The sequence below is a fragment of the Chiloscyllium punctatum genome, chromosome 5 (genome assembly GCF_047496795.1).
Source record: "Chiloscyllium punctatum isolate Juve2018m chromosome 5, sChiPun1.3, whole genome shotgun sequence".
NCBI classification, from domain to species: Eukaryota; Metazoa; Chordata; class Chondrichthyes; order Orectolobiformes; family Hemiscylliidae; genus Chiloscyllium; species Chiloscyllium punctatum.
The window spans coordinates 101,395,736-101,408,715 of NC_092743.1; the positions used below are offsets into that span (position 1 = coordinate 101,395,736).

At 41.0% G+C, this 12,980-nt stretch overlaps 1 protein-coding gene across 3 annotated transcripts in view; it reads right to left on the bottom strand.

Annotated features, from left to right (window-relative positions):
* Positions 1–12,980, bottom strand: part of LOC140477272 (zinc finger protein 236-like) — a 167,465-nt gene that overhangs the window by 33,992 nt on the left and 120,493 nt on the right. For all 3 annotated transcript variants that reach the window (XR_011960694.1, XM_072570867.1, XM_072570868.1), the window contains exons 24-25: positions 11,004–11,244; positions 7,332–7,502 (exon numbers count right to left, since the gene is read on the bottom strand). Coding sequence is in view for 2 of the 3 variants with exons in the window: in XM_072570867.1 (XP_072426968.1) it covers positions 7,332–7,502; positions 11,004–11,244 (412 nt within the window). In the remaining variant the exon portion in view is untranslated. The remainder of the gene's footprint in view (positions 1–7,331; positions 7,503–11,003; positions 11,245–12,980) is intronic.

Genomic DNA, 12,980 nt, shown 5'->3' on the forward strand with positions numbered 1-12,980 from the left:
GTTAGTACTTGGAACTATGACATTATTGCGACTACAGAGACCTGGCTGAAAGAGGACAGGACTGGCAGTGAATGTCACAGGATTTAGATGTTTCAGGTATGATAGAAAGGGATGTGAAAGGGTTGGGGAAATTTCATTGCTGTACTGAGAAAGGATACATCAGAGGACTCGTGCAGCGAGGCAATATGAGTAGAACTGAGGAATAGGAAAGGTGAAATCACAATGCTGGGGGTATACTACAGGTCAAGACAATGTGAGGACTGCAAATGCTGGAGAGTCAGAGCCGAAAAGTGTGGCACTGGAAAAGCACAGCAGATCAGGCAGCATCAGAGGAGCAGGAGAATTGGTATTTCGGGCATGAGCCCTTCATCAGGAATGTGCAGGGAAGGGGGCTGAGAGATAAATGGGAGATAGATAGAAGGGTGGGAGTAGGCCTGGAGGGGAAGGTGTTACATGAATGCAGGTGAGGGGGTGATTATGATAGGTCGGTGGGGAGGGTGGAGTGAATAGGTGGAAAGGAAGATGGACAGGTCAAGAAGGTAGTGCCGAGTTGAAGGGTTGGATCTGGGGTGAAGTTGGGGGTGGGTGGGGGGATTTGGAAACTAGTGAAGCTGACATTGATGCCTTGTGCTGGATTAGTGGTGCTGGAAGAGCACAGCAGTTCAGGCTGCATCCAACGAGCAGCAAAATCGACGTTTCAGGCAAAAGCCCTTCATCAGGAATAAAAGGCAGTGAGCCTGAAGTATGGAGAGATAAACTAGAGGAGGGTGGGGGTGGGAAGAGAGTAGCATAGAGTACAATGGGTGAGTGGGGGAGGAGATGAAGGTGCTAGGTCAGGAAGGGGAGGGTGGAGTGGATAGGTGGAAAAGGAGCTAGGCAGGTCGGACAAGTCAAGGGGACAGTGCTGAACTGGAAGTTTGAAACTAGGATGAGGTGGGGGAAGGGGAAATGAGGAAGCTGTTGAAGTCCACATTGATGCCCTGGGGTTGAAGTGTTCCGAGGCGGAAGATGAGGCGTTCTTCCTCCAGGCGTCTGGTGGTGAGGGAGCGGCAGTGAAGGAGGCCCAGGACCTCCATGTCCTCAGCAGAGTGGGAGGGGAAGTTGAAATGTTGGGCCATAGGGCAGAGGGGTTAATTGGTGCGGGTATCCTGGAGATGTTCCCTAAAGCGCTCTGCTAGGAGGCACCCAGTCTTCCCAATGTAGAGGAGACCACATCGGGAGCAACGGATACAATAAATGATATTAGTGGATGTGCAGGTAAAACTTTGATGTATATGGAAGGCTCCTTTAGGGCCTTGGATAGAGGTGAGGGAGGAGGTGTGGGCACAGGTTTTACAGTTCCTGCGGTGGCAGGGGAAAGTGCCAGAATGGGAGGGTGGGTCGTAGGGGGTTGTGGACCTGACCAGGTAGTCACGGAGGGAACGGTCTTTGCGGAAGGCGGAAAGGCGTGGGGAGGGAAATATATCCCTGGTGGTGGGGTCTTTTTGGAGGTGGCGGAAATGTCGGCGGATGATTTGGTTTATGTGAAGGTTCGTAGGGTGGAAGGTGAGCACCAGGGGCGTTCTGTCCTTGTTACGGTTGGAGGGGTGGGGTCTGAGGGCGGAGGTGCGGGATGTGGACGAGATGCGTTGGAGGGCATCTTTTACTACGTGGGAAGGGAAATTGCGGTCTCTAAAGAAGCAGGCCACCTGGTGTGTTCTATGGTGGAACTGGTCCTCCTGGGAGCAGATACGGCGGAGGCGGAGAAATTGGGAATATGGGATGGCATTTTTGCAAGAGATAGGGTGAGAAGAGGTGTAATCCAGGTAGCTGTGGGAGTCGGTGGGTTTGTAAAAAATGTCAGTGTCAAGCCGGTCGTCACTAATGGAGATGGAGAGGTCCAGGAAGGGGAGGGAGGTGTCAGAGATGGTCAAGGTAAATTTAAGTCAGGGTGGAATGTGTTGGTGAAGTTGATGAATTGCTCAACCTCCTCGCGGGAGCATGAGGTGGCGCCAATGCAGTCATCAATGTAGCGGAGGAAGAGGTGGGGAGTGGTGCCGGTGTAATTACGGAAGATTAACTGTTCTACATTGATGCCTTGTGGTTGAAGGGTCCCAAGACGAAAGCTGAGGTGGTCTTCCTTCAGTTGTTGGGTGGCTTAGATTTGGCAGTGGAGGGGGCCCAGGACTTGCATGTTCTTGGTGGAGTGGGAGGGGGAGTTGAAGTGGTCAACCACAGGCTGGTGGGGTTGTTGGGTGCATGTGTCCCAGTGTTCCCTGAAATGCTCCCCAAGTTGACATTCTGTCTCCCCAATGTAGAGGAGATCACATTGAGAGCAATGGACACAGGAGATGAGGTGGGTGGATGTGCAGAATAATCACTGCCGGATGTGAAAAGATCCTCTGGGGCCTTGAATGGAGGTGAGGGGGAAGACATGGGTGCAGGTTTTACACCTCTTGCAGTGGCAAGGGAAGGTGTCGGGTGCAGTGGGTGGGTTTGTGGGGGGGAAATGGACTTCACGAGTGAGTCACGGATGGAATGGTCTCTGCGGAATGCAGATAAGGGTGGAGAGGGAAATAGGTGTCTGATGGCGGGGTCTGATTGTAGGTGGCAGAAATGGCAGAGGATAATGTGCTGTATCCACATATTAGTGGGGTGGAAGGCGAGGACCAGGGGTTTTATCCTTGTTGCGGTTGGAAGGATGGGGTTCAAGGGCAGAGATGCAGCAAGTAGAGGAGATGTGCTGGAGGACACTTGATCTCATGGGAGGGGAAATGGTTGTCCTGGAAATAGCAGACCATCTGGGATGTCCTGGAGTGGAAGTGGTCCTCCTGGGAGCAGATAGCAGAGGTGGAGGAATTGGGCTGTCTAAAGCTGAACAAAATTTAACATATCCAATTACCTCCTTATATGTGTGGGTGAGATCATGCCTCACGGAGGGAAACAGATTGATCTTGTTTACATGGACTTCAGTAAAGCCTTTGACAAGGTCCTTCACGGCAGACTGTTACAAAAGGTAAAGTCACATGGTATCAGGGTGAGCTGACAAGATGGATACAGAACTAGCTTAATCATAGGACAGAGAGGGTAGCGGTGGAAGGATGTTTTTCGGAATGGAGAGCCAAAGGGCCTGTTCCTGTGCTGTACTGTTCTTTGCTCTCTTTCTTCAAATGGGTTGACTACAAGCAGCCCTTACATAAACATTTTCTACTTAGAACACTCTGGTAACAGCAGAAAACATTAAGAGATAAACTAGCAATGATCCACTCGTATCAAAAGTGATGGACATGGTACTTCATAGCAAAATCACAGGAACAACCCCAAAACTTGTGGCCATATGTCACAGAGAAGCTAAAACTGTCTATACAAGCAGGATGCTTACTATGGAATAAGGGCCATTAGTCCACTCCAGGGAAGGAAATGTGTGTTAAACCAACTACACAAAGGTCACATTTACACTGAGAATGAAGGTGAAAGCCAGATGCTATTTTTGGTGGTCAGGGCTCAACTCAGAAATTGAGCAGCAGACAAGAAGATGTGCAACTCATACAAGAGTTTCCAACTCACCTCCATTAAGCCATTATATCAATGGGAATGGTCAGAAAGTCCATGCCAAAGAGTCCATATTGACCAGATCTTTTGACGATCCAATGTTTTTCATTGTGGTTGATGCACATACAAAATCGCATAAGGTTGCCATCACAGAGATGACATTTCAGAGGATACCATTGGAAGACTGGAGAAGATCTTTGCAAGGATTGATTCTTTAGAACAATTTGATAATGAAAAATTGTCCACAATTTAAATCACAATTGTTTACAGGCTGTCTAAAGCTGACAAAATTTAACATATCCAATTACCTCATCACCTGACTTCAAATGGCTTGCCAAAGGTTTGTTCTGACAGCGAAACATTTCTGAAGGAATGTCATGTTTTCTAAAAAAGATCAAGAAGTGTTGGCAAGGAATTACACTGCTGGCGAAAAGTGGATGCCAGCCATCATTGTAGCACAGACTGGACCAGGGTGCTGCACTGCACAGATGAGGGGGTGATGCAGTATGGAGAAGATATGTAGATTAACTGCTGGCAACCAATCCTACTGGAATGAATGTGCCAGGAACGACATTAATAGAATATCCTTATATATAGCTATGCCAAACTGGAACATCTGAGGGAAACACTGCCTTAGTTAAGGGTATTAGGACATGATGTGAACTTCTGAACATTCAGTCGTCCCAGACATCAGATGATGTTTCTGGTACACTTAAAGCACTAGAGCTTAAAGCTAATGAGAAAAATAAACAAATACCTGAACAGTGCCAACAACGACATAGAAATCTATGTTCTCTAGAACGTCTTAACTATCAACTGTTGTATACATGTAAAACTTATGAATGCTTTGACTGCAGGAACCTTTGATGTAAAGGGGAGGGATGCTGTGTATTTGTGTAAGAATGGTGGACTGTCACTTTAACAGTCAAATCATATGATATGGGGATGTTGTCATCAGCCATTTTGCACAGGAAACAGTTTAGAGTCTTGCTGTCCGTAAAGGCAGCACCTCTTTATGAAAGATCCTGCTGTTGTTAAACACTTCAGCCTCCTGGTATTTCTTAAAATCTAAGAGTTTCCACACATGGAAATTTGCTCTTGATATCTACTAATCAGAAAAAAAGCCTTGAAGACTCTTTTGGTTACTTTCAACAATTATCATTAAATCTCGTGATATATTCACACTTTCCAAAAGGATTCAAAGCAGAGCAAAATACGGCAGACACTGGAAATCTGAATAAAAACAAAGTGCTGGAGAAACTCAGCAACTCTGGCAGCATCTGTGGAGAGAGAACCAGAATTAACAGTTCGAGTCCAATGATTCTTCTTAAGAACTGTTGAGTTCCAAAGCATGGTCGTTAACATGAACTCAAATGGTGCCAGACTTGCAGAGTTTCTCTAGCATTTTCTGTTTTGTTTTGATTTGAAGCACATGTTGGAGTGTTGTTCCATTGCTCCACAATGACATAGCAGTGCTTTTGACATGTACTGCTACTGTCATAGAGTTACACAACCCACAGATTTCAAAGAATAGTTGACGAAGCTGTACAGCAAATGCACCAATGTAACATCAAAATTTACAAGTATTCAACCATCAGCTAAAAAGCTGTACTTGAAAGGCAAAGAATAACTCCAACAACTTGAACTGAACACTAATGCAATTTGATAACTGCAGCTGTTCACGTGAACTCAAAGGCAGTGAAAATATTCCAAATTATTCAATTCATCAACCTTGCAACCAAATAAATTATGACGCTAAAGTTACTTCCCACAAATATGAGTTATTCTTTTGGCAGTGCACACACTAAATGGAAACAACTATTTAACCTCTAACCTTTAAGAAATAGTCAGCATCAGAATAATAATTCCTTCAAAACAGATGCAGATGAGTTTTATTTAAGTTTAACATGCTAGTTGACATGTCAGAGAAGAGGGAACTTCTAATGAAACTGTTCTTAAACCAATCATGAGAATGTAATAACTTCAGCACAATCATTTACTGCAATTGAATGTACACTTATTATTTTCCTCATTAATAAAATCTCACTAAAAATAGTTCCACTTCACAGCAATCATATACCGATGTTATTATTGTGTACCAAAAGCATTCCAATTGTAAAATCATCCAGAACAATGTCTTTTTTCTTGTATGTACAATGGGAATGTCATATGTTGTAAGATCAGAGGTATAATAGAGTTAATAAGTTTCAAATCCTAATTATAAAGCTACTTTTCCTGTTTGCCATATTACTTAATCTTGACACCTCTTTATAACATAGGGCAAAGATCTACTTAGCGTTCTTGATGCAGTAAAATTGTAAATTTGATCATTATAAAGTAGCTTGCAATGTTGTATGCCTGGGCATTGTAAAATGTTGCACATTAAAGCACAGAACTGTAAAAAAGGAACCTGATCAATTTCCTCTATTAAATGTAAATGAAATGTAAATCAGGAGTTCATTTTCCATGATTTTGCAAGAGTTGCTATGCATGGGAGATCTAGAACAAGCTTCTCCAATAAATCTGTTCTTTTTAAGCTTTGTCAGGTACAGTACTATCTGTCTTGCTACCCATCTAATGCACCCCCAGAGTTAGAGATTACTTGGGCACAAACTTCAAGTGAAGAAATTTTCTGAACTTTCTCCTGCACCCTCAAAAGCAATTGCATTATTAAGAACACAATCCAGGGTTATTAATTCTGATTTGGTACACTCCCCACTGCAAGTGGGCTTTACTAATGCCACCGTATCTATAATTAGTACTACAAAATAGCTGCACAATATTATTTGGCAGAGTTAGGAGAAGAGAACTTGACTCTGAGTTCTGGGTATATGGAAGCATGATTGATACATTTGACATATTTGGCGAAATTCACTGCCAGACATATATTGATCTACATTGTGAAGAAGAATCACGGGACCCGAAACATTGCCTCTGCTTCCTCTCCACGATATTGCCGAATCTCCAGCTACTCTACTCGAGTTTCAGGTCTCCAGCATTCTCAGTTCTTTGTTTTTGTTGGGTATTAATCTACATTTGCCCTAATTTGATACAGTCTACATAGAATTACTTTGCATATAATTTACAGCAAAGAAACACCATTTGCTAAAAATAGTTCATGCTATTATTTATGTTCTGCATGAACTTCCTCCTACCTTACTTCATTTCACTCTATCAGTACATCTTTCTATTTATTTAGTTTTTATCTGCTTATCTAGCTTCTCTTTATTGCGTCCATGTTGTTCACCTCAACTACTTCTTTTGACAATGAGTTCCACATTTTTATTATTGTAGTTTCTTTGAATTTCTTGTTGAATTTAGTGCCTGCCTTACATTTATAGTCCGTAGTTTTGGTCTCCCCATAAGCAGAAACAACTTTTTTTTATATTTCTCCTGTAGAATCCTTTGATAAGATCTCATTTTGATAGACTTTTTTTTGAAAGGCTCACTGAATCTCAAGGTTATTTAGCTGTTCCTGTTAGTTATAATCTCTCAATTCTGGTAGCTTGCTTGTGAATTTTATTTGTACCTTCTTCAGTACCTCTACATCCTTTCTAATGGATGCACATAATTAGTTGTCTGACTAAACTGGGATATATTTTTAACTGGACTGTTTCTCAATTCTAACCTTCCAGTGAATACGCATATTAGGTTTTTGCCATAGTTTTATTTGCTAAATTAGTCTAATTTTGATGATGTCTGATAAAACTAGCAATAGAACAAAAACTACAGTGGCAACAGTATAAAAACAGTCACTCACTTATGCAGATATCACGCAGTCCCTTAAGGCTAATACAAACCTGATATTGTGAGTGATATCTCTTGTGGTGTTCCTGTTGGATTGGCACAAGTGGCATTGGTAGCTTGTGCTAGTACCTGACTGAGGTTAGAATTATTAATCGTCAGTGTCATTTCCTGTTTACCACTAGAACTTGAGGCAAGTTCTGGGGACTGAGAGACATCTTGTGTTCCTAAGAGATAAAACAAAAGGAAGTATTTTTATGTGCAGCATTAGACATATAAAAAATGCTTCTGTACAGTTAAAGATAACCTGTCATTGATTATTAAAAGCAAAATATAATCTGATTTCTAGCATCTGCAGTAAACAGAAGGTGCTAGAGAAAATCAGTAGGTCCAGCAGCATTCGTGGAGAGTGAAGCAGTTATATATTTCAAATCCAGCATGACTCCTTCAGTTCCAAAGAAGAGTTATACTGGTTTGAAATGTCAACCCTGCCTGACTCTCGACAGAAGTTTTGTTTTATTGCCATTGATTAATATGGAATTTCCACAAAATGGTTAATCCTTCATGAAACTTCAAGGGACAAAAAGGTAACCTAAAAGCACAAGATACAGATGTTGCCTGAAAACTTCCTGGACTAATTTATTCAGAATGCAGGTTTTCACGATGCAGCTAACACTGACTGGCATCTTATTCTCTCTGTAAAAAGGAATTTATGTTCACCATAAGATATCTCCTTGTGGGTTGGTATCTAAGCAGGAAAGCAACAATAATTCAACATTAATTGGCTTAACTAATATTTCTGTATGGAAATATAAAAAGAGTTCTTATGACGTTGGAAGTATGGCACAAGAATAAATATGCATTAATGCAATATCTTCAACACCTCAAGACATCCTGAAGTATCTTCAAAAATGTAGCCAACGCCATTGTAATGTTAGCAAACTTGGCAGTCATAATGTGAATAGTAAGGTCACCACAAGTGGTATTGGGAAAAGGGACCAGTTGTATTGGCATCACTTACAGTGTAAATGCTGGCCAGGACGCTGAACACAGGAGTTCTGATACCTTTGAATAGTGTCAGAACTTTTCTACGCACCTAGGCAAGTACATAGGGTCATGGGTTTAACAACTAGGCCCATAGACTGCACCTTCCACAGTGCAGTATCCCTACAGTACCGCACTGAAATGTTATGCTAGAATGTGTGTGACCAAGTCTCTTGTGGGACTGAATCCAGAATGTTTTGAATCACAGTTCACACTGAGGCAAGACCCTGCATCTGAACTTAAGCTGAAGTCCTCAACAGCATCATTTCTTTTCACTAATACCTCACCTGGATAAATGTGATGAAACAAAAATTATGACTGGCTCCATCAGAGATTTTGAAATATGTAGCGAGTGAGTAATTGATTCAAGACTCAAGTGTGCTAATTTTAAGGGCTGTTTTTGGAATAAATGTTAATATTTACAGCCAACTTAGAGTCTGAGAATTTGGTGATCTTCTGTACAGAACTTGCTGATAATAATGTGTGCTAAACAATGAAGTTTCATTATAATCCTCCATCATAAGTATCCCTTGCACTGAAGATCAAAACACTAATCAATGAAAATGGAGAAAAGGAAAATATTTTTATTGCAAAGAGTATTGAAAAGGATAGAATATGAGCATACACCAAATTTCACAGGAATAGGAGTAAGGCATTCCCAGCCTGTTTAGTCATTCAGCAAGTCATGGCTGATATGTATTGCCCCACACTCTGGGATACCAAATGTCAGCATAATATTTGAGTTATCTGTTTCAAAACATTCAAAATTCGTATATTGTTCAGTGGGTGGGTGCAAGAAGGATGCTTGCCCTGGCTGTCGTGACTAGAATCAGAGAGACAATCTCAGAATAAGTGGCAGACCATCTAAAGCTGAGGAGAGATGACTTTCTTTTCAAACAAAGGATGATAAGTCGTTGGAATGCTCTGCCAGAGACATCTGTTGGAGCTCAGGTGTTCAGAAAGTTCAATAAAGATTGATAGATTTTTTATTTTAAAAGACAAAGTCTTTGGGGATAGTCCAGGAAAATGCTGGTCCTATTTTCTACATTTCTGCGAGTACAGTACCCATTGAGTAGAATTGAGGTAAGGAGTGTCCAGTTACTCTCACACAATCCTGGATGGCTATCTAAATGTTGTGCTGACAGTTTGCTATTTGTGGGGTGAGGGCATCTTATTAATAATACATTTTAAAATAAGTGTCTTTTTGTTGACTACTAAACTATACCATATTCTGAAATAAACTTCAATTCAGTATTAATACAAAGAAAATTTGGAGAACGACCATGCATAATGAAAAGAACTACTGATATGCTTCTGGTATCTATAAAAATCTTAAATAAAATCAAAGTGCTGGAGATACTTAACAGGCCTATGGAGAGAAAAACAGAGTTAATATTTCAAGTCAGATATGACTTATCATTGGAACAGCTTTTGCCTTCACAACCTGCTTTGCTTCGTGGTTCACACTTGATAGCAAAACCCCTGTACAGCAGTTAAAACTAAAAATGCTTAGCCTGGTGCAAGCAGAAGCAGCCATGTTACCCAAAAAAAGATCAATTTCAAGATGACTTGAAAAAAAAAGAGTCCCTTCAACACTTTTTAAAAATGGTATGGCAAAGGAGCAGTGCTCTATGAGACATTTGGGCAATTACAATTATCAACTCTTGTTGGACAAATTCCCAGTATTTCATCATATGACCACTTGTCCCAAATTACCTTTGACTAAACATTCTCGTGCAACATATTTTCAATATTTTTACAATTAATGAAATAATACTGTCTTTCCCTATGTGTTTGCAAATTCAGCAATGCTGTAAAATGGACGTGTCCACGTCGATGTTCAATTTAAAGTATAAAGGCAGACAAGCTTCACGTGGATTTGGTAATTGTACTTATTGTTAGGAATCCAATTGTGCAGGAGTATTGAGAAACACAAAAGAAAAGGTTACAGCTTGCATCAGACATTGTTCCTCTATTGAAGAGATGAGAAAAAACAACCAACACTCAAATACTACAATTTCAGACAATTAATCAGTTTGCTTGTCCATCTCAGACTGAAAATAACAATATTACATGTTAATAAAAGTTATATTTCAAGGATATATAATGTAAAGCGTCACTAAAATTGGACAGTCCCTGGCAGTAAATCTCCCTGTCATGTTGCTGCTTCCCAATACATATTCCCAAATGGTCTGTTGCAGGACGTATAAATTCTTACTTTTTCCAGTCCAGAAACTCAATTTTCAATGTCACATAGTAAATTTGGGCCAGAGTACGGAACACAAAAGCTTAAAATAATCACAAATATCTTTCATGCCAGAATCCAAAACTGTCTAATTAGTCTGAAAGTCTAGGTTCCAACTAAGAGCATGTCATAACTGGCATACCTAATGCACATATTACCATAATTTTGTCCCTTTCAGTGTAAGAAAGATTCTCCATAATTTTCATATATTTACCAAATTTTAAAAAAAGAGTATTGACTTTGCTGTGTTGACAAAGCAAACTGTTCTGAAAAATATTCTTTTATATGATAACAAAGTTATGCAGAGCTCCTTAAGAGTTTTCAAGCATAACTGTTTATTTTCTTCTAGATAACTGACAAACAAGTTTAGCATTGTCAAAGGGGAAATTAAAGATTTAGACGTTCAATGTAAATGCCAAATGAGATGAATATTTCTCACCTGAACTGCTCGTCAGAACATTCTCTTGTTCGGTCAGACTTCCCATTGCCATGGTAGTTGATGACGATACGGTTGGTTGCATTGGCAGACTGCTGAGTGGCTGGATAACCACATTAGCAGGCACTGTATTATCTGTTGCTTGGAGAGTCCCAGCTTGCTGTGCTAGGTTTGTTTCAGTAGTCATTTGTTGAGGGAGTATATTGCCTTGTTGCAACGTCTGCTGCAAAATGCTTGAATCAATCTGCAGGGAGAGGAAAAAAAATCCAGTAAAATACTGATGAGTCATAGGTTAATTAAAAAGTCAGTTAGCTCATTTAGATCAAGCATAATCAATTCAAAGTCATCTAATTTACTAATTTGTTTATTAAAAGCAGAGTATATGAAAAATACACATTTAAATACACAGGGAAAATCTGAATGGAGAAGTTTGCTTAAGGCTCAGGAGGCCATCTGGCCTAATATGTCCATTTCCTGTGATTAACCTAAACTTTATTTTTATACATTCAGAAGTGTTTGCATGCTCTATGTATTTTTAAATCGTTAATGCTTCCTGTTTGTATGGGTCCTGGCATTTCAGAGCTGTTCACATGCACAAATTACATCAGTTGTGTGTTTATGCTCCTACTCCATGCTTAGCCTGCATTACTGCCATTAACAATAACAATAAAAGCAGATGCTGGAGATTTGAAATAAAAACAGAACATGCTGGAGAAACTCATCAGATTTGGCAACATTTATTGAGAGAGAAAAAGACTTATAATTTTCGAGTCCAATACAACTCTTAGAACATAGAAAAGTACAGCACAGAACAGGCCCTTAGGCCCACGATGTTGTGCCGAGACTTAATCCTAATGTAAAATATAGTAACTTAACCTACGCACCCCTCAACTCACTGCTATCCATGTGTATGTCCAGCAGTTGCTTAAATGTCCCCAGTGACTTCACTTCCACCACCTCAACTGGCAACGCATTCCATGCATTCTCAACTCTCTGCGTAAAGAATCTACCTCTGATATCTCCTTTATATTTTCCTCCTAATATCTTCAAAATTTAACTTCTTGTACCAGTCAATCCTGCCCTGGGGAAAAGTCTCTGGCTATTGACACTATCTATTGCTCTCATTATTTTGTACACCTTGATCAGGTCTCCTCTCTTCCTCCTTCTCTCCAGAGAGAAAAGTCCGAGCTTATTCAACCTTTCTTCATGAGGCAAGCCCTCCAGTCCAGGCAGCAACCTGGTAAACCTTCGTTGCACCCTCTCCAAAGCCGCTGTATCGTTCCTACAGTCGGGTGGCCAGAACTGGACACAATATTCCGAGTGTGGTCTCACCAGGGACTTGTAGAGCTGCAGCAAAACCTCGCGGCTCTTAAACACGATACCCCTGTTAATGAAAGTTAAAACACCATATGCTTTCTTAACAACCCTATCCACTTGGGTGGCAACTTTGAGGGATCTATGTACTTGCACACCCAGACCCCTCTGTTCCTCCACACTGCCAAAAATCCTGTCTTTAATCCTATATTCAGTATTCAAGTTCGACCTTCCAAAATGCATCACTTCGCATTTATCAATACTTCACATTTATCCAGGTTGAATTCCATCTGCCATTTCTCAGCCCAGCTCTGCATCCTGTCAATGTCGCGCTGCAACCTGCAGTAGCCCTCTATACTATCGACGACACCTCCAACCTTTGTGTCACCTGCAAATTTACTAACCCACCCCTCAACCTCCTCATCCAAGTCATTTATGAAAACTACAAAGAACAGAAGCCCAAGAACAGAGCCCTGCGGGACGCCACTCAACACTGTCTTCTAGGCAGAATACTTTCCATCTCCAACCACTCTCTGCCTTCTGTCAGCCAGTCAACTCTGAATCCAGAGAGCCAAATCTCCCTCTATCCCATACTTCCTGACATTATGAATGAGCCTACCATGGGGAACCCTATCAAATGCCTTGCTGAAATCCATATACACCACA